We start from the raw sequence: 21,088 nt of genomic DNA on the forward strand, positions 1-21,088 counted from the left end.
GTATTTTCATGGTTATAAATATTAATTGTTATAAAGTTTTTACATCAGAAAATAATCGCGCATATCAGTTTTATTGGCTTGTTATCGTTTCAGTAGTTGTTCATTCAACAAATTTTGTTGCCTGTATTTTCCTTGTTTCAGCGACGAAGCTACTTTTTTACTAAACGTTCATTATTCACTTCTAACAGATGTCATGCAGAAAATGAGATTTTGCTAGTTAAATATCATTAATGTTTAAATTAAATTTAATACACTTTGTATTCAATTTGAACTGCGACATAGGCTATTCTTATAAGAGCTCCTCTATATTCCTTTATCAAAAAATCTGATGCACAGACCAGAAGACTTCCTTCTACGAATCTATTAAATTCTAAACATTTTTTGTTGCACTTCATTTAAATTTAGTTGCTCGAATTATTCTAATTTATAAAATCGATCCCTCACGGCGAGATGAACATCAAAAATTGCAAATTTTGAAATTAAATTACCCTATCAACCTATCAATTTTTGTCGTATAGAAGCCTAAATTCTTGTAATTTTATTTTTTCATAACGAATATAAAACGTTCCCAAATATCAGTATAAGAACTGGAAGATTGAATTAAAAGTTAATTTTGGAATTTGTCCATTTGTGTTTAAATTTTGACATTGCCAAAATATGAATACTTTCGTCATTTAAAACACTTCCGTAACTCAACGTATATGACTACAACAAACGATTATGAAAATAAATGCCGGGTAAGGTGGGTGATCATAATGATATTTCCGACTGCATTAAAAAAGGGAGGTGAACAACTAGATGTTATAAATCAATTTTACAATCCATTTTGGAATGAAGAATCCTTTATTCTGTAAGTACTTTGGCGCTTTGAGAATATTTCATGCGAGGAAATTAATTCCGCTTTAGATTGCCCTTAAAAATGAGACTGTCCCACCTCTCTTGCAAGTTGCTCGAGGTATGGAAGGTTAATGTAAGTCATCAAAGTACTTAGATTTTTCCCGAGAGAAAAGTAGATTTCATCGGATATTTTATGTGAATTCACACTCTGTTAAATAGTGGAGAGCATCTCCATCCTCTCAGCCGCAGCCGTAACGCTTTGACGAACCCAGTTCGACTCTATCAAAGTAGTGCGAGAATCTTCCATGAACTGTTATGAATTGATTGATATAATGGCTGCCATACAGCGTTCTCGTGCTTAGCATGATAATAATCTGGCACTTTAATCATCCAGTATCAGATGACTGGCCAATACCGTGAGACATTAGCTGTCCTCCCTGAAAACAATGCCCCAAGATGTACCACAGGGGGCAATCAAATTGATCCATGGGTAAAAGGGGAAGCTCTGTCTCACTTTCGATAGAAAAAAATCATACCAGGAGTCATATCCAAGATGCTCCGGCACCTCATTCCCTATCATAAAACTTCTCCAGAAAATTTTCGACTCGCCAATTAAAGTGGCTGTTAATTTATATAGCCAATTAAGATTTAATACTTCCTAAAAATACGAAACTAAGCACTGGCAAATTGTGCAGAGTATGAATACTTTTCTGAAGCCTTTACGAAGATGAAACTAACTAATGAAAGAAGATTTTCAAGGACAATTCTTGTCATTTTTGGATTAGATAAGATTAATTATAGCTCGATGAAACAGAATGGATTATTCTTATCGCTCGCGTGTTCTCGTCCGCTTCTAATAGAATATTTCGATAAAGATGTCATTACTTTCTTTCGATTGGCCTATCTTCGACACTCAAAACAATTTTAAACAAACAGATAAATTTTTCAAAGAACTGTTCCTGGTAGCCCAAGAGTAGTGCATATTCTGATGATAAGTGACATGACTTAGTTAAGGCAAATGACAAGCGACGACATCAACTTTAAGACTAATGGATACTTTCACAACTAGATGTTGTGAACACTTCACTTTTACTAGATGGTCAAAATTTTGGATTATTGCGAGAAGAAGACTACATAAGACAAGACTATATTTTCGGGTGCCGCAAGCTTGTATCTCTCTAAGCATCAGCTTCAGAGAAGCACAAATGAAGTGGAATCTTCAGCATGCGAGTTGAGAAACAATTGATGAATCCTGTTCGCGGTTAAGTACATACTATTATCTGCAGAAATTTGTATAGCACTCATTATTATGAAAGATAATTTAAAACCCGGTAATGAATACCTAGCATAGAATAATAGAATGTAATCGAGTAAATGTATCGCTTACATTCGCTTGACCTCAACATCATGTCCTTTGGATGCCCTTGGATGTCCTCTCTCGGCCCATGTAGCCTAACCAATTACTCGCGAAAAGCTAAAAAGTGCTGTATCAAATGAATGTCAATTATTACGATTTGATATTAAATTTATTGTCATGTGTTTAATTTTTAAAAAGCGGGGTAGCTAAATATTAAAAGGCAAGAATTTTTCGAGACAAGAATATTCCCTTGTTATAGATATACTATAAATAAAGTGAACAATATAAGTTAAATGTAGGATTAAAATTTTATTTTCTGTTTGTGTTAATGATACCGCGCTCTCCAGAAAATTGGTATTTCTATATCGAAGTGCAAAGATACAGCATCCGCACCAACAAAGATAATATATTTCCTCAAAAAACGTAATTCAGGAATTAGATTCGAAGTTTTGTTAGTTAATTATTCAACAAAACAAATTAATACTACAGGAAATATATTATAATTTATGTTTGCAGTTCTGTTAGTTAATTATTCAATAAAACAAATTAATATTGAAGGAAATATATTATAATTTATGTTTGCAGCAGTTCTGTTAGTTAATTATTCAATAAAAAAATTAATGCTGAAGGAAATATATTATAATTTATGTTTGCAGTTCTGTTAATTATTCAATAGAACAAATTAATACTGAAGGAAATATATTATAATTTATGTAATGAAATAACACACAACCAGTATTATATCTCATTTTACACAGCGGTATTCAATGAACATACCAGTGGAATGCAAAGCACGGAATCCTTGTTTCTGTACAGATGAATCGGATTCAAATACCATAAGCAAAGTCTGGGTAGTGGATGTAACTGGTTGAGGAATCTTGGAGCCACAGAACCTTGCCAGCAACGGCGCATGGATAGAGTTTCCATCATAAAGTCTCAAGCTGTCAAACAAGCATTGTTTGTGAGTTTTCACTTCGAAAACATCGAATGCACGTGGAAAGATTGAATCATTTTTCGAATACAGTACATAAATCAAATGATTATTGATTTAGAGACTCAAATTTACTGGTTAATATGTAATTTAATATTTCTGTAAGCTTCATTTATTGTTCAAAAACCTTTAACGTATATACTTCTTGCTTTGTAAAGCCTCCTTTTTTTCTTTCTCTCTAAGCACTGAAACCCGGACAAAAGTGATATTATTAGAAGAGACCTCTATTGATTCCTTACAAATAATAATTTTATTGCACTGTGCAGTATACGTGTGTCCACAAAAGTCATTACCCGGCTTTGGGTTTGCAACCGTGGGTCTTAAACATATATATTTGCAGTTACAAAAATATTTTAAATGATTCAAAGATTCATATTTGCGTATTTTTTAATTTGAAAAACTTATTTTTATATAAAATATGAAATGTAACTTTTTTACACTTTTTCCATTTCTTATAAAAATAAAACTCTAAAAGTTTGACTCTTGTACGAGAAAAACTGATTCAGATATTTCCTTTCAAATTCAATGAAATTTTAAATTTGCGTTGAGGCGTAACTTAATATATAAATTAGGATGATTCGAGGTTGATATTTCCCATTTAACTGCTATTTAATGGCATTCTTTGTGACTAGTGTCTGTATTTATAATTTTGTTCCATTTGATATTCCGAATGAATTATTACACAAATTGTTTGTAAGTTTCCAAAGTCTAAAAATGCATTATTATTATCCTCACGAAGTTTTATTACTTCAGAATCATAATCTGATAATTGAAAAAATAATTTTTTATTTTTAATTAATATAAATAATGTTACGAGTTTGCCATGTGCCAATGCTTAAGCCTGCCAATGTTTTCTAACACATGAATTGCATAATATTATGTGAATAAGATTTTTTTTTAACGAAATTACGTTGATCAATATTTTTCATAATAAATCTCCATAGAAATTCTTCTAATAAAAATCTTTTCTAATAATCTTCTAATAAGCTCTTAACATCAGAAGCATTTTTATTTTATTTAAGTACATTTCACTTTTCAATTTGTGTACAGCCTCTGAAAATGATTCTCGATTTTAGTATCAAATATCCCAGTCAAATTTTGTCGTAAGAGAGTCATGAGTTGTATTGTTTTCTTATAACGAGTGCAACATTTTCTAAATACATGGTAAGTATAGGGATCAGAGGAACATGTACAAGGTTAGATATCGCAATTTTTACAAAGCTATAGCATGAGTATTTGCATCATTTGAAATATTTTTGTAATTGGAAGTATCTTTCTAGGAACAACGATTGTAAAGATAAAGGAAAAGGGAGGGACTTTTGTGAACGCGATGTACAGCTGCACATTGTGAAAGTTATTGTTTCATATTTAAGAACTAAAAATAAATTTGGAATAGGCAGGTAATAATCAGCTTTCGCAGAGATTGTTGACGTATTTGGCTTGAGATGGTATACTCGCAATAACCGCTAACCAATGAGAAAACAGATGAAAGATTTCAATAATTAGCTCGACAGACGAAAAAATGATAGTTATATGTGTGAAACAAAAATTTGTAATAGCGTTTTTCTATTAGATTGAAATGTTTGAAATGACTGCGAAATTCATAGAGGATATTCTATTTTAATAGCAGCTTAACATTTGGTTTCTAAAGCACAAAATTTCTACTACTATACTACATTTCATGGGAAAAATCCACAATGTCGGTAAAAATCTTTGCCAAATTGAACAGAACGTTGCCGTTTTGTCTAATTTTAAACTGGCTGATTAAAGTAAAAATGAAACAGTTTGCTGACTTATTCCTTTACTTGCTAAAAATGTTCAGTGATTTGGCTATTTAAAAAGTTTATTTTGACCTTACGTGGAGAATTAAATTCGTTTGAAAAATTCATTCTATAGCATTATTATAATATAAACTGAATTGTTGATCACAATAAGCAATGTATTTTCCATATTTTTGTACAATAATGGAAGCGAATTTGGCTGTTCGGTAACAGTATCCGAATGGTAACATTAACTGTGATCACTTTAAGTGGAGTCTTCGTATTCACTTTGGAAATGCAAAGAATATGGAGGAGGAAGATGAAAAAGAGATCGTGTAGAGCTTCGGCGACACTTGCGAAGCTTTACAAAAAGATAAATCGGTTCGTTACGTGCATGCAAAAGAAATGCGATATAGATGGTGGAAACAATTATGTTCCGAAAAGTTCCCTTTTTAGTTGAAGCAAAATTAAAGTAGTTATGTATTTTAAAGTAGTGTATTCACAGTGAAAGCAATATTTATCGTAATATATAATTTAATTGTTTACCATTTTAGTAACTTTCCTGCGTTCATCATTTTACTTTCCATCCCACTGAGGAAAATATAGAGTCATGACCTACTGTATAACCGATAGCTCAAATAAGTGGTTCTCAGCTTATTTTGCACCATGCATCCCTTTCGCCATTGCTGAAAGATCATGCTACGCCTCCTTATCAGAACTTAGAAAATCTATATATTCATTTATTTAGATTCCGATTATTTTAACGCGGTTTATAAATTAAAGAATTAAACATATAGAAAATGTTGATAAATGTAAAACTTGAAAAAATATTGTTTTTTATGTTAACAACAAAAATTAAGTACTTGACAACTAAAATAAATGATTGATTGCATTCCTCCTTCTTTTATGATTTCAAAATCATAAAATTTCCCTCTCCCAGAGAGAATTCACGACTGGTTGAGAGTATCTCGCCTAGATAGACGGCATTAGAGAAAGTACAGGACTTCCATGAGATTACTCATGCGTATCAGCTAGTAGTACATCCCAATCAGTAAATTTTAATATATATATATATATATATATATACATATATTATGAAATTTAGTAAAGCAAATGACTAAACCACATACAACTGTTTGTTTGTTATACACTTGTTTATAAGTCTTATAGGTTTAGAAACTGAAATTCAAAATTAAAAAAAAAAAAAAAAAAAAAAAAAAAAAACTATTCCTCGATGACAGATTTATTCCTCGATGGCTGACTTATCTATGGCGGATATCAAATTAGTGCAAAATATTTAATTGATTCATTTCTAGATCCTTTAAGATTTTTGGGAGTTACACTAGAACGCTTTTTTTTTTGTAAAGTATAACTACTATATATCCAGAGACCCATGTAGCAAAACTATGCCGGTACTTCTTTGACATAGCGGTCTCCCCAAGATTGAAGCGCCAATCAACTGGGATATCTCGCTGTGTGTACCTATACCTCGCTTCGTTAATCGTATATTAGCACCGTGTTGTATTTTTGCGCTCACTGCGTAGTCTTATATTATTCATTTTTGATGAGGTTTTCGAATTCGCATTGTTTATTTAAAAATACATTGATTAATGTTTTTTGTGACTATGGCATAAATCAAATAATAAGTATCCAAGTAATTTAATTTATTAAGTAATAAGATGGATGCCATATCAATTTTTCAAGAAAACGTTCTTTTACCTGACAAACGAGTAGGCGAAAATGGCTACAACATGAAACTTTAAAGTAACTACGAAACCATTTTGAAATACAAATGTTAAAATTTGCATTAAGAAGAAGAACCTTGACTTTGGAAAATGGTGCGGCGGTTCCAGAATATTGTTCGTCACTGCTATTAAATTTATGTATTCTTAGGCAGAGGAGTTACGTCCATGAAACGGTGTAACAAATAGCGTAATATGACTAAAACTGCTCCAGTTGACTTGACTCAGTTATATGCGATAAAATAATAGTAATATGGATAAGGATTCTCAAAAATATCGTTAGGAAACTACATGTGAGTGTTTCTGTTATCATTATATAGCGTATTGTTTATTTTTACATTCGTTCTTCATGGGATTGGCGAAATTATAGCTGAGGTCTTCGCGCAAATCTAAAATCGCCAAATATGAATGAGGGCTGCTATAACAAAGAAGAAACATTATGCCTTTTGCTTAGACTAAATAGGCTTTCTTTCAACTAGCTCTTAGTTCTTAACCCACATTAACTCATTAGCTTTCTAAAGGACGGCAGGGCGGAACATTACGGTTCGGAGTTACACCAGAAGGGTAAACAACTGATATGCTACTTACGAAGTTCTACCTGTCTTTGGCCCACCAGCGGCCGAGTGGGAAAGTCGCTGAAGACTCGTAGTTCGGTTCGAGGTTCGAATCCCGCTAACGGGTTGGCTGCATGGGCATATTTGTGGTTTTCTCCATGTGTAAAGTGAATATGAGCCAGTAATTCTCAGAAAGACCTCCACGAAAGCGTCCCTCTCCTTGGGCAGATAGCCCTTTGGGCTTTGCCATAATCACACAAACCAAACAAAACCAACTACTCGTCTTTGCCACAGAGTAACCGACCTTGTTCGAAAGGCGTTTTCCAAAATGCTTGTTATAATTTCTTAATATCCTCTGCCTGTCACTCCGCTGTGACAGACAATTATTTCCGATTCTTGGTATTTTAGAACAATTGGTATATCTCCACTTCTAATCAGCATACCAAAAAAAAAAAAAAAAAAAAAGTTGTTTTAATGAAAATAAAACTTTTAAAGTATCAAATACAAAAAATTTGGCCCACCAGCGGCCGAGCGGTTATGTCGCTGAACACTGGTAGTTCGGTCCGAGGTTCGAATCCCGCGAACGGGCTGGCTGCATGGGCGTTTTCGTGGTTTTCCCCATGTGTAACGTGTATACGAGCCAGTTTCCCTTAGAAAGTCCTCCACGAAAGGCATCCCTCCCCTTAGGCAGATAGCCCTAGTGTGCTTTGCCATAATTGAATACACCACACCATACAAAAAATTTGAGTTTCTTAGCCGAAATTGGCCTACTGAACGAGGTCGGTTGCCAATTAAATTTTCATTCTGCTAAAAATTGACGGTACGAAAAATGCATAGAACAATCAACAGAACATGACTGTTTAATTAAATAAACTGTATGTAAGCATCTACTGTTAACTTTCGCATTATGTCGCATCCTGCTGAACGTAACATAAATGTAATTTTTGACTTCATCATCACATTTATATGTTACGAAATAAAGTATTGATTCATTTCACAGTAAAATGCTTTTTACGTGAGGGCTTGGTTTAATTGATTATGGTAAAGCACACAAAAGCTATCTGCCTGGGGAAAGAATGCCTTCATGGAGGACCTAAAGGAAATTAGCTCGTATGCATGTTACACAAGGGAAAAACCACGAAAATGTTCATGCAGCTAGCCCGTTCGCCGGAAATAGAACTTAGGTCGGAACTATCAGTGTTTTGCGATTTTACTGCTCCGCTGCTGGTGGGCGTGTTACATGAGGGAAACGGACGACTTTTAAATTTATGTTATCCAGTTAGAACTTTGATAAATTTAAAATTTAGAGATTCTGGATCAAATTTTGCAACTGAAGATTTTAAGTTTGCTGTAGTAATTACAAAGTGTCTAACCTAATTTATTAGTATCTGACTAATAAAATTTTTTTTAAATACTATGATTTATGAACTTGGTTTCCTTAAAGTGAATTTTAAATTTCAAACTACCAGCTTGATTCTATATCCTGGAATAGTTTCGAATTTCCATGTACATTTCATCCCATTCGGATAATTATTTGGAAAGTTCGGGCTGGAAGCAACTTCTTCAGTCGAAGACACAAGATATTCACAAGGTTCTGCAATAGAAAATTTCAAGATATGCTCAAAACTTGACTGACAAAATATTACTGAACAGTACAATTGCTAACTAGTTCATTCATTTTGAGAAATATGGTTATAAAATTGAATTTATTAACAAAGTAAATTTGCAAATCTGCTATGGATGACTAAATATGCATATTTAGAGAAGATATTTGAATTTGAAGATATTTGAAGAACTGATATTTGAATAATGACGATGGAACGAGGACATGTAACAGCATGTTTTGAGCATGAAGTCAACAGTGGCCATGTTTAGAACTCTGGTGGACAAATTTATGGTCCACAATATGTAATCTCCAGCGAGTATTTAGGAATATGTCCTGGAACCAGAGCCGTGCCTACATATTTTTTCATCTGAGGCAAAGCAGTAAATGCAAGATTATTTATTTACCTATTTGTGTGTGTGGGAGGGGGGAGAATAAATAAATAAATAATATTAAATGATGTTTCTTTAATTTCTACAAAAATATATTTTTCTGAAAAACTACAATTTATATAAATTGATTTCTCACAATTTGATTTATTAACTTTTCGTTTCTCTTCGAATTCTGATGATGTATTCATATCTAAAACTGAAGTTTTACACTTTTCAAAAATGAATTAGTTTTCCTTTTTCTTTTTCTAGCTGTATTGTTTATATCACAAAATTATTTTAATATTCACTGAAGTATTCCGAAATTAAAAGTTAAAAATAATAAGTTTTAAAAATACATTTCTGAATTTTTGATTGAATAGCTAATTTGGTACCCCTTCTATTTGTTCACCTGAGGGAAGTGCCTCACCTGCCTCACCCTCGTCCCGGCCCTGACAGAAACTATAAATATATGGTTATTTCACGATGCTTGTGGTATTTCTTTCAATCGTATGAGGTCAGTCCTAAGATAACGATGGTTAAAGTATGAGAATATATATAACTAGCTAAAGCTCCCGATCTCTACTCATTCTGCTTTAAAATTCCTACTTTAAAGTTTCTATTCTGTTTTAAAGAGTTAACGAACACTGTTGCATCTAACAGTTTTAGTAAGAACTGATAGTGGGAACGCAACAATGGTGATGTGAGCTTAAACACCTCAGACGTGATTTCAAAATTAAAATTTTATAGAAATATTAATATTTATTTCTTTTAAAAAAGCAATTCATTTAGCATGTATGACTTCCACTGATAGCAGGAATGCAACAATGCCGAAGTAAAGCTAAAATAGGCGACGTGAGCACAGGATTCTGATATAAACGCCAAAAGTGTGGGCCTCATGAGGGTGATTTTTCGAAGTTTTATGTAAACGGTAACCTTCCTCTTGTTTTGAAGGTCAAGTGTAAAAAATTTCATCAAGATCGGAATAAAACCGTATATTTGTATCAGTTACACACTAACAAGCAAATAACCAGATACTCTTCTTTATTTATATAGATTATTTTAATTAAAGTAATTTATTTTAATTATGTAATTTAAGGGGTCTACTTAGTAATCGACAATAATTGAAATAAATCTGCGTTTAATGCTTTTAAATCGCTTAGTTTGTTAATTAATAATAGAATCAATTTGAAAGAAAAATTAAATATCTTATGCTTTGCTAAACGACAAAACAATGTCGCGTGGAAGATAAAAAGCATTTTATTCAAGCGTTGGCAATAGTGCCTCACCTGCCTCACCCTCGTCCCGGCCCTGACAGAAACTATAAATATATGGTTATTTCTTTTAAATTAAATATAAATATATGGTTATTTCTTTTAAATTACCGAGTTTGTGAAATTTGAAAGATAAATATATTACGAGTGGACAGCAATTCTTTTTTATATAGCTAAGTTTTCTGTTTAAATTTAAAACAAATATTTTGCGTTTTTGAGAGTGGCAGCATAAAACATTGCCGATGACAGATAACACATTTATGTTATAAAAACCGAAATTTGGTGGATAATTCCCTCTTTAAACTCAGCGGCACGCATCAGAAAATGACCCTATGAGTGGCATGCGGTCAACTGGTCATCTCCGACTTTAAATGACTCTGATCATAATACACATGCTTTATTTTACTTTAGCAAATGTCATACTGACTTCACCGTAATAAAAATTTTCAAAGTTTGTGGTAATAGAATGCTAACGAAGAAAAACCGTTTTTAACTAGTACATTACTGACATCGCATACTTTTAAATTTCATTGCTATAGATGCATCGGAATTAAAATGCATAAAAAATAAAAACAGTTTTTCAGAAGCAACTTCTTTTTAAGATTGAACATCGATGTCTAGAACAATGCTTATTTCTTGATGGAATATATAGAACTATTATTATAATTATTATTTCCTTTTAAAAAAATAAAGTACACTATTTATTCAAAAAATAGACACGTACTAAATGTCATTCTGTCCAAGTGATACAAGTGATATGGTCTTTCTTCATACAGGGAAAAAATAACTAAGTTATATACTTTGCATTAACAAGCATTATTAAAGTTATTTGAGTTTAGTGGATACCTTTATTTCTATGTGAGAAACACTCACTTGAATTAAAAAAAAAAGAGTTAAACTAAACGATATAAAATCTATAGCTTTCTATCGAAAGTACATATAAAATTCAAATGTTTTATGTGGTAAAAAACTCCGTTCTCATTGTTACATTAACGTAAAGCGTTAGATAATGATATAGGTTATTTAGCAATTCTTATCATTTAATGGTTATTTATTAGTTATATTTACTGGTTATCATTTACTGGATATATTTCAAATCGAGCATTGGATAAATAGAAAATTTTCTACTGAAATGCTAATGCCATATACCTATCAAAGGGCCCTTATGGTAAAATTAAAATTAAAATTAGATGAAAGTTCAAGGTGAAAATTTATTGAGACTGAATAATAAAGTACCCAAACTGGTTGCTGGGATTTGCAGCTCGGTTGTACGATACCTATCCACTTAGATGAGAAGATTAAGTTCTACCTGCTGTCTAAGATGGATTCGATGTCTCCGTGCACACCTTGTTTGTTATGAACAGAGAAAAGTTTTTAATTAAATCATTTTCATATTTCATTCATTATTTCATACTCTTTTTATTGATAAATTGTTGTATTTGGTAGACATGTTGCCATGAGTAAATTTGTATTCTATCAACTGAAATCTAGATTTAGAGATAATTAATAAATATTTTATGTATACCTTCTTTGCAATCTCGTCCGTTAGAATCAAGCAAGAAACCATGGTGACAGCTGCAATGATAACTGCCGATTGCATTTTCACAAACATGGCCGCAACCACCGTTTTCTGAAGCGCATTCATCCAGATCTGAAATATTAAAAAATAAAAATAAAAATTTGGATAGTAGTTGTAAATAAATTATTTTTAAGGCTGTAAAATAATTTTAATCTATTAATTACAGATGCTTCACCTACTGGTTTGGAATGTTTTACGTGCGTTTACTATAAATAATTTGAAATAATTTTTTTATCTTGTTAGGAAAAAGGGAATTTTTGTAAAAATGATAAATATTTATTTTGGAAAGGAGACTTGCAATGGTCTCTTTAAGATGGTTCTGAATGAGGGTGTAACTATTTTTTATACCCTACTCCTGTCAAAGGGGGACGAGAAGAGGAATTTCTTTAAATACCAGTTGCAATTTTGGAAAGCAATATAATCACAAAGAATTAAATCTGGAGAATCTATAGAATGGCTGGTAACCACACAGTTTGATCCAAAAATTGTAAACATATTTATCGGTGTAAAAATGCATCACTGTAAAGTGTAAGAGTGATTTAATAATATTCGACTGAATTGTACAAAAGATAGCATTAAATGATCATCCACATCCTCTTTTCAGCTCCAAAAATCATTTACTCAGGTAATTTTTTTTAAAATTCAATTCAGTTTTACTAGTGAACTTTATAGGGAATAAAACATATAGCCCTATGATTTAATTGCTATATTCTACATTTATTTAATAAGTATATAATGAGAGGGAAAATAATACAAGCTGTAACAAATTAAACAATTTAAAACAAAAACCGCTAATTGAATTTTTTTTCCGTCAGGAAGCAGGGATACCCAGTCCTTTTCTTACGTCGACAACTTTTAAAAGAATGGTTTTCTTTGTCGAACCGCCTTACATTTTCTGTATAATAAACAGTATTGTTAAGAATTTTGTAAATATAGTGAAATTATATGTGAAATCATAGTATTTGTTTTAATAATGAAGCATGAAAAATCTAAAAAAGTGAAGCTTTGCTGGAAAGGTACAAATACATGGTCAAAACTATTTAACATTGACTAAATGGCTGTCTCGGTAAATTATCGAGATATCGCAATCGTGACGGTTTTGGCGACTAATTTTTGTCTCCACATTTGAAAAGAAGTTGCCAAACTCGGCGACAATTCAACGACATTTTGATTTGGTCCATGTATAACTGCAACTGGTATTGTGATTGAATAAATGTAATTTATGAATGTAATTGTAGCCGTATATGGCCCTCAGTAATTTCGAGAAGTACTAGAGATTTCTCAGCGGCCATGGAAATGCTACATTAGACTCAAAAGAGCATCAGTTTCGGAGTTACTTTCCTTTGTTTTCCTATCGCGGGACTAACTGACTGTTTTCATGAGATGTGTCCATTGGGCATTACTTCATCAGGGCTTTCAACAGCCTACCTTATAGGCTAGTAAAATATAAGAAGCTCACATTAGAGCAGTTTCAGAGTTGTTTAGTTCGGCTTGAGTTCGGATTATTGAGATATCTCTGTGTCAACTTCGCTCTTTAGGCGTTTTTAGCGTGTGTTTAACATTCTAAGTAGTTTGAAATGTAGCTACTAATTGTACTCTGTGATACTGTGAAGAGCTGTACGAGTATTTTTGTGTGAAGTGTTCCTTTTGATAAAATAAATTTTATCAAGCTACTATTGGTTCTGTGCGCATTCAATCTATTAAAAACTCGCACGCAACAGTATATAACATAATCATAATACAAATAATTATACAAAAATAGTTTAAAGATAACAATTAAATTAAAAATATGAACAAAGGTTTAGAAGAAATGGTTTATTAGATTTATGTATTACTAGCTGATACCCGCCCTCTTTGCTGGACGCACTATCTATTTGAATGTGAACCTAGACTTACGAAATGTCTAATTTCGAATTGATAATTGATGTAAATTTTTTAAATTTAAAGTCGGAAAATATAGTGCCAATCAGTGAAACTGTCATACACAGATTTCCACATCACCCATGAGGTACTGTGTATTGGGATGCGTCCCCATTATTTAACGTGGTGGAATCCCCAGTAGGCCTACACCACGAAAAATTGCCAAAATAAAACTAAGGTTTATATATGTTTAGCTGTTATCATAAGTTTCATGAAAATAATTGTTATTATCTTTGTTATCAAATTTCTAATCAATTATAATTATTTTTTTTGATTTTTTGTGTATGACAATTTTTATGCATATCAACAACATTTTTACTTTTCATCACAATAATTTATTTCTCTTAATAATAACATTTATTTTCATGAAACTTATGATAACAGTTAAATATAAATGTTATTATCAACCTTATCTAACCTTAATTAAATCACATCGTTCAAAAATTTCAACCTGTTTCTTGTTTCCCGTAGTAAATTATTGACATTTAAATATTGTTTGTATTCATTGGATAGATGCAAGTTATTTACCAATTTAATAATTTTAAGGGAAAATGAATTCATTGGCAACATTGTATTTCATTGTTTTTTTAATAATTGGAATAAAATTGTTTAACCTAATTATTCTTAAATCACGTAGTTCAAAAATATTCAACCTGTTTCTTGTTTCTCGTAGTAAATTATTGACTTTACTAAAGCCTGCTTCCACTAGGTAAGAAAAAAGGAAAGCCAATAATGTTGATTCGGTAACAAATTTTATTTTGGGATATTTCTTTCAGGTGACTTAAATTTCAGAACATAGTATACCCCGATGTTTTGAATGCGACATTTGTTCGAACATTCTCTTTCAATGCTATTTCAGCTTTTTCTGCATATTAACAATTTTTTCTGCATATTATCAACTTTTTCTGCATATTAAATTTATTGCAGTTCTGATGGGACATTCAAATTTTCATTGTCTTGAAAACGAACATTAAAATCTTCTTTTAAATTTTGTTAGTGGCTTATATAACAATATATCTTCAGGGAAAGTTTGATTTTTCCTTATTTTTTTAATTGGATTTTCTTGCGTTTGTTCGCTTTACTTTTACATATTGCACTTACTGCATGAAAATTTTACATATTTAAATATGATACTCTTTATTTTTTTAAATATATTAAATAATTTTTGTTTAAAGTTTCCCTTATATTTTTATGATTTCTTTTTTACTATATGATGTAGCTTTATGTCAATAAACAATTAACTTCTAATTTTATTAATACATTTTTGTAACCAATGGGATATGAATAATGGTGATCAATTTCAACGCATATTCGGCTACGATGCTGATCATCATTGACATCCTTTAATATTTCATCGAACTGCAAATAGGTATATATATATATATATATACAGGGTGCGGCAGAGAAACTACTTTATTTTAAAAATGAATAACACAAATAGTATAAGCGATATCAGTTTAATTTTTTTTCCAAGTTATAGAGAGACACTTAAAGTTTTTTTATTATGGTTTAAAAATAATATCATTAAGGTGGCCTCCGTTCTGGTCAATGCATTGAGATAGTCGAGTTTTGAAGTTTCTTTCCACTTTACCAGCATATCAACGGGTATGTTGTCGATAGCAGCTTGAATATTGTCTTGAATATAATATGAGCCAGAGTCTTTGGACTAAAGATATTTCAGATAGCCCCACAAAAACAAATCACACGGGGCTAAATCAGGCGAGCGCGCTGGCGACTGACGATCGCCCTGTAAGGAGATAAGGCGTCCAGGGAAATGTTCTCCAAAAAAAAAAAAAACCGTGGTCCAATGATGCCTATTCTGGACAATGCACACCAAACAGTCACACTTTCTGTATAGAGGGGCTGCTCATGAAATTCTTGGAGATTCGTGCCACTTATCGCATGTTTTGCTTAATACATGCTGCAACCGGAAAGATGAAAATGAGCCTCATCGCTAAAGAACACAAGGGTATCATGAGGCATATTACCAAGACCGGCTTTTCATGCATTTTTTGTGAAAGAAAATTGCGTGGATTAAGTTTTTGCACCACTACCAATTTATATCGATGAAAATGTAGTACGTTGAAAAGTACGACTCTACGGCGAACGCGCGCTCCTCTCTCGTCCACTGCATGATCGATACTAAACTTACATGACATAAAACGTTAGCTATCGCTCTTTTTTAATGAGCGCCACCCCACCCCTCTCGGAATAAATGTCGCTAGATGGGGCGCGTTTCAAATAAAGAAGTTCCCCTTCCGCACCCTGTGTGTGTATATATATATGTGAAATATAAAATCTAGCTTTCAAATAATAAATTAATAGCCCTTTAACTTCCGTTTCATTCTAAAAATATAAATTTTACTTTCCTGTACATTAAAGTGTCACGTGATCTGAAATGGAATTCGGTATATAAAAAGCTTAATTACGTCACAACTTCCTCTTCTTCGCTTCGCTTGTATCTCCCGCTGCTTTACGCTGTGTCGACAGCTATGCAAAGTTTACTTTCCTAAATTTGTCCATTGTTTAAGATGTAAGCTAAACAAATTGCGAACTGCATAGAGCACCCACAGTGATAATGTGCATTATCATCCACGAATAAAATTGTTTGTGGAATTTACAGTTATGTGTTTTCTTCGACTGTCATCTTGCTAACTACGCAGCAAAGTCGCAGTCCTCTCCAAGCCAGTCCGTTGCAGTACTCACGAAGTCATCTTATTTCATCTATTAATGCAGTCTTATTATGATAACAACACAATTACCAAATGGATAATAACGCAGTTATCATATAATGGAGCAGTTTTATTACATATATATATATATATATATATATATATATATATATATATATATACCCCTTTGCATATATATCGATCGATCCCTATTGGAAATACCTGGTTTGTAGATTTCGTTCGATAAGTAATGTAGTTCACCAAGTAAATCTAAAATTTAGTGACCAGTTTCTTAAGTTTGATAATACAGGGACCCAATTTTGATGTTTAATAACTCATAAAATAATAAAGATATATATATATATAATACAAAATATGAAAAAAAAATTATTAAACTTAACTGAAACCATTTGGTAACAGAGTTTCAAATTTATAAATTTTAACTAAAAACACCTCCGCTACAAAATTACGCTTTGCAACATATTACGCTTCACTGTGACACATATTACGTCACTCTTTCCCTGCAGGTTCTTTGCACTGCCAAATCTTTAAGCCAGTCGCTGCTCATAGTTAATACAAAAACTTTCCGAATATAAATACGACCGAAAATATAAATACCATTACCTTTCTATAACCTGTTCTCCTGCTTGAGTACACCACATGTCTCGCTTCGCCTTTCTTCTGTATTGTTTAACATGTAAACTTAGTATATAGAAATTGTGGGGCGCGTTTAGTATTCCTAGTGTTGTACCAATTTAAATAAAAATGTGTTTCTGAATAATTAGTAATATTGCTAATTACTGAATTAATAATAAATAAGAACGACATTTAAACCGTCAAGCCTGTTGTGAATTTCGCATCAGTCGTCATCTAAGTAAGTCTTCTCGGCCATGATTAAAGAGAGAACTGGTTTCATTTTCCTGAAGAACTACATCATCATACACACACATAAGATAAAAAATATGTAAAGCAAATTTTTGATTTTAATTTGCAGTAATCCTTAATTCTCCATTTTCATTTGCTGTTTCAAATTTCTATCCTACAATTAATAGTTGCTTACGATAAATCTTTCTAAGCTGCGCCATTTCCAAATTAATCTATGTCACACGATCTTATATAACTATACTAACGCAAGTTCGTTTAACGTAAGTCATAAAAGCTTTAGCCAATCACGATGATTTAAGTTTGAAATCGAATTCTCTCCCAGGCTTCTTTATGAAGGTATCACATATTCCTGGCGCTTGCTTTCTACCAGCTAATGAAAAGGGTCCAAAATGTGATGCAGAATGGATGCAAACTGCACACGTTGTAAAGTGCGATTTATAATGGGAATGTGTTTCTAACTAATTTGTTTTGTTTAAAATTAAAGCGTCACGACAGCTAGATTTGACTGCAACAATGCAGTTGTATCTTAACCAACGGCCATGATTGAAATTACCCTGTGTCTTTTCGCTTTAAGGAATCATTACATTTATTAAAGAGCCAGTATGATGTTTTATATTCTTAAGCCAAACTAAAGCAGAATGAACAGTGTGTACAATAAATGACTTGTGCAAAATGAAAATAATAATAAAATTTACCGGAAGCATCTGTAATTGCTAGATATTCTAATATTTTCTCCCTTCTTGCAGCACGCCTCCGTGGTGCAACGGTAGCACACTCGGCGCGTATTTGAGAGATCCAGGCTCGAGTCCTGGAGAGGGCATTGCTCACGTCTCCATGCTTAAAAAAACACCGATGACTGTACACAGTAGTTACATAATTTCTTTCATGAGATCTTAATTTACAAGAAAAGTTATAAGCTGTAAAATAGCAACTGGAATGTTCTTATTTGAAATCTACACCAACAGGTTTTTGTAGGCATCTTCAGACACATCACATAAGGATTTGTTCAGTATTTATAGGTCTCTGTTTAAGCAGTAAATTGAGATAAATGGAGAAGAGCTGTTTATAATAGCAGCTAAATGCCACTTTAAATTACAGAATTTAAGAATTCAAGAATAGAAGAGATAGAAGAAATTGGTTCTTAAAAGTGATTCTTGATATTCTACTTAATCTGAAAAGTGATTCTTGATATTCTACTTAATCTGAAAAGTGATTCTTGATATTCTACTTAATCTGAAAAGTGATTCTTGATATTCTACTTAATCTGAAAAGTGATTCTTGTTATTCTACAGAGTTTCTTTTCTTAATTTACTTTTGTTTTTATTTTTGAGGCTTCTGCTGAATATTTGGTCAACCTTATAAGTTTTTCTTTTAAAAATGTTTCGTTACCATTCTAACAGCATTTGCTTTATATTTATACTATTCTATTCAAACAGTATATGAGCGAAATTTATAATTTTTCTAATAATTTGCTATCTCTGTTATTTCAGTCATATGTTCCAGGATTTGAACTGCGCAATATTTCGTTTAGGCTATTTTTCAAATGAAATTAAAGTAAATAGGTGTAAAATAAAACATTAGAAATTTATACGTTTTTTGATTAAATCTTTTGGGTGGCACATATGCTTTCATTATTATCTACACACATGTCCATAAATTAAGGATAATGCAAAATCAGGCAAAGTAAGAGTTAGAAGCAAAACAAATTTGACTTATTTGTAAAGCTTATTTATTAAACAAAAGTTAAAGAGCAAATAAAGGTGTTATATGTTTGATAATTATTAAAAAAATTAGCGAAATTTTCTCCCTAAAGCAAATTACAAAAAAAAAAAAAAAAAAAAAAAAAAAAAAAAAAAACCTATTTACAAAAAACCAATATTACGTGGTTGGTATGATTGTTAATACATTGTATGACTCCCAGACTATGCAATACAGTCCGTACAACGTCTAGGCATGCTGAGTATCAAATTATCGATCCGATCTTGGGGGATATTACTCCACTCAAAAAGCAATGCTCTCCGAAGTTCCGGTAGACATGTAGGAGGAGGTTGATGGGCTGCAACTCATCGGCCAAGCATGTCCCACACGTGCTCTACTGGATTCAAGTCCGGTGAGAATGCTGGCCAGTCCATACGGGTGATATCCGCCGATTGAAGGCATTCGCTTACGATGTTTGCACGGTGAGGACGGGCGTTGTCATCCATAAACACAAGTTGCGCGCCCATGGCGTCCCGAAACAAACGTACATTTTGTTCCAGAATGACGTCCCGATAGATTTGGCTTGTCATGGTTCCAATTTGAACATTCAGGTCAGTTCTGGAATCCAGAATAATTCCACCCCAATCGAGCACTCCTGCACCACCCTAACGGTGTCGTTCAATGATGTTTTCTTGGTGGTAACGGGTACCTGGAACTCTCCATATAAAAGTCCGGCGAGAATCAGACTGCAAGCTAAACGTGGACTCGTCGGAAAACATCACACAAGCCCTCTGTTGCGGTGTTTCGACTCCAGGCTAACCGCAGGCGACAGTGAGTTGCAGTAAGTGGAACGCATCTGACAGGTCTACGAGCATATAGACCAATCTGCCCTAAGCATCTGTACACGGTGTGCCTTGAAATTGTCGTACCAGTGGCTGAAAAGAGCTGACGAGACAGGTCTGAGGCTGTACTCCGCCTGTTTCTTTTGGCAGTAACTGCCAAATACCGATCCTCATTCGGCGTTGTAACTCTGGGGCGACCTGTGCTGTAACGTCTACTCATACAATCATCTTGGAATCGTTACCAAAGCTTGGAAATGACACTTTGAGCAATTCCAAGTTCTTCTGATACTTCCAGTTGGGTACGACCACATTCCAGACGGCCGATAATTCTACCACGTAAAAAATCATCCAAATGCGTCCTTTGTGTCATAACTATTCGGTTATTGCACTGAAATGCTTATAAAGCGCCTGCGAACAATTATACTTCTTTGCCTGTATTCCTTATATATCACTCTTTTACACTCTCGTCATTGTGACGTACCATCGGTGTCATCTAGTTACATCCTGAAATTTGCATATGATTCTTGAAGATGTGTGTGGTGATTTTACAGGTGATATATTTATTTTAGAGTTCGATTTTCGCGGGACTCCGAATTATCCTTAATTTATGGGCATGAGTGTAAATTAACGATACAACGTTTACACGTCCTTCAAGAGACCATCCAAAACTGAAGAGGGGCGAAAGCATGAGGACATATTAATTCATTTCAAGAATATAATAGGTATATTTTAGAATTAGCGAAAAATTTTAATGCTACTGCTGTGTTATTTCTATAATAACAATTTAATTTTTTTGCCTGATTTTAATTAGTTTTCAAGTACTTGAGTTTAAATAAAGTAAAAACAGAAAAAAAATCTGAAAGCTTTCAGATTTTTTATTACTCCCAAAGGGGCGTTTTTTTAACGTTTTGTGTGTTACTTATTAAATATCATGGTCTTCGCACTTCAATCATAAAATTCAATTCAAAAGCAGTATCACAAAATATTAAAAAAAAAGCATATCTTT

At 32.7% G+C, this 21,088-nt stretch overlaps 1 protein-coding gene across 9 annotated transcripts in view; it reads right to left on the reverse strand.

Annotated features, from left to right (window-relative positions):
- Positions 1-21,088, reverse strand: part of LOC118191211 (uncharacterized) — a 65,944-nt gene that overhangs the window by 10,816 nt on the left and 34,040 nt on the right. For 4 of the 9 annotated variants that reach the window (XR_004758539.2, XR_015043695.1, XM_085826100.1 and 1 more), the window contains 3 exons: positions 12,012-12,137; positions 8,708-8,835; positions 2,972-3,135 (listed from right to left, as the gene is read on the reverse strand). Coding sequence is in view for 4 of the 9 variants with exons in the window: in XM_085826100.1 (XP_085682226.1) it covers positions 2,972-3,124 (153 nt within the window). In the remaining 5 variants the exon portion in view is untranslated. The remainder of the gene's footprint in view (positions 1-2,971; positions 3,136-8,707; positions 8,836-12,011; positions 12,138-21,088) is intronic. The other 5 variants (XR_015043694.1, XR_015043696.1, XM_085826102.1 and 2 more) reach the window with 2 other exon arrangements.

This window comes from Stegodyphus dumicola, chromosome 10 (assembly GCF_044657685.1).
Source record: "Stegodyphus dumicola isolate Sdum_Otavi_A_Nest chromosome 10, ASM4465768v1".
In the NCBI taxonomy this organism is placed as follows: domain Eukaryota; kingdom Metazoa; phylum Arthropoda; class Arachnida; order Araneae; family Eresidae; genus Stegodyphus; species Stegodyphus dumicola.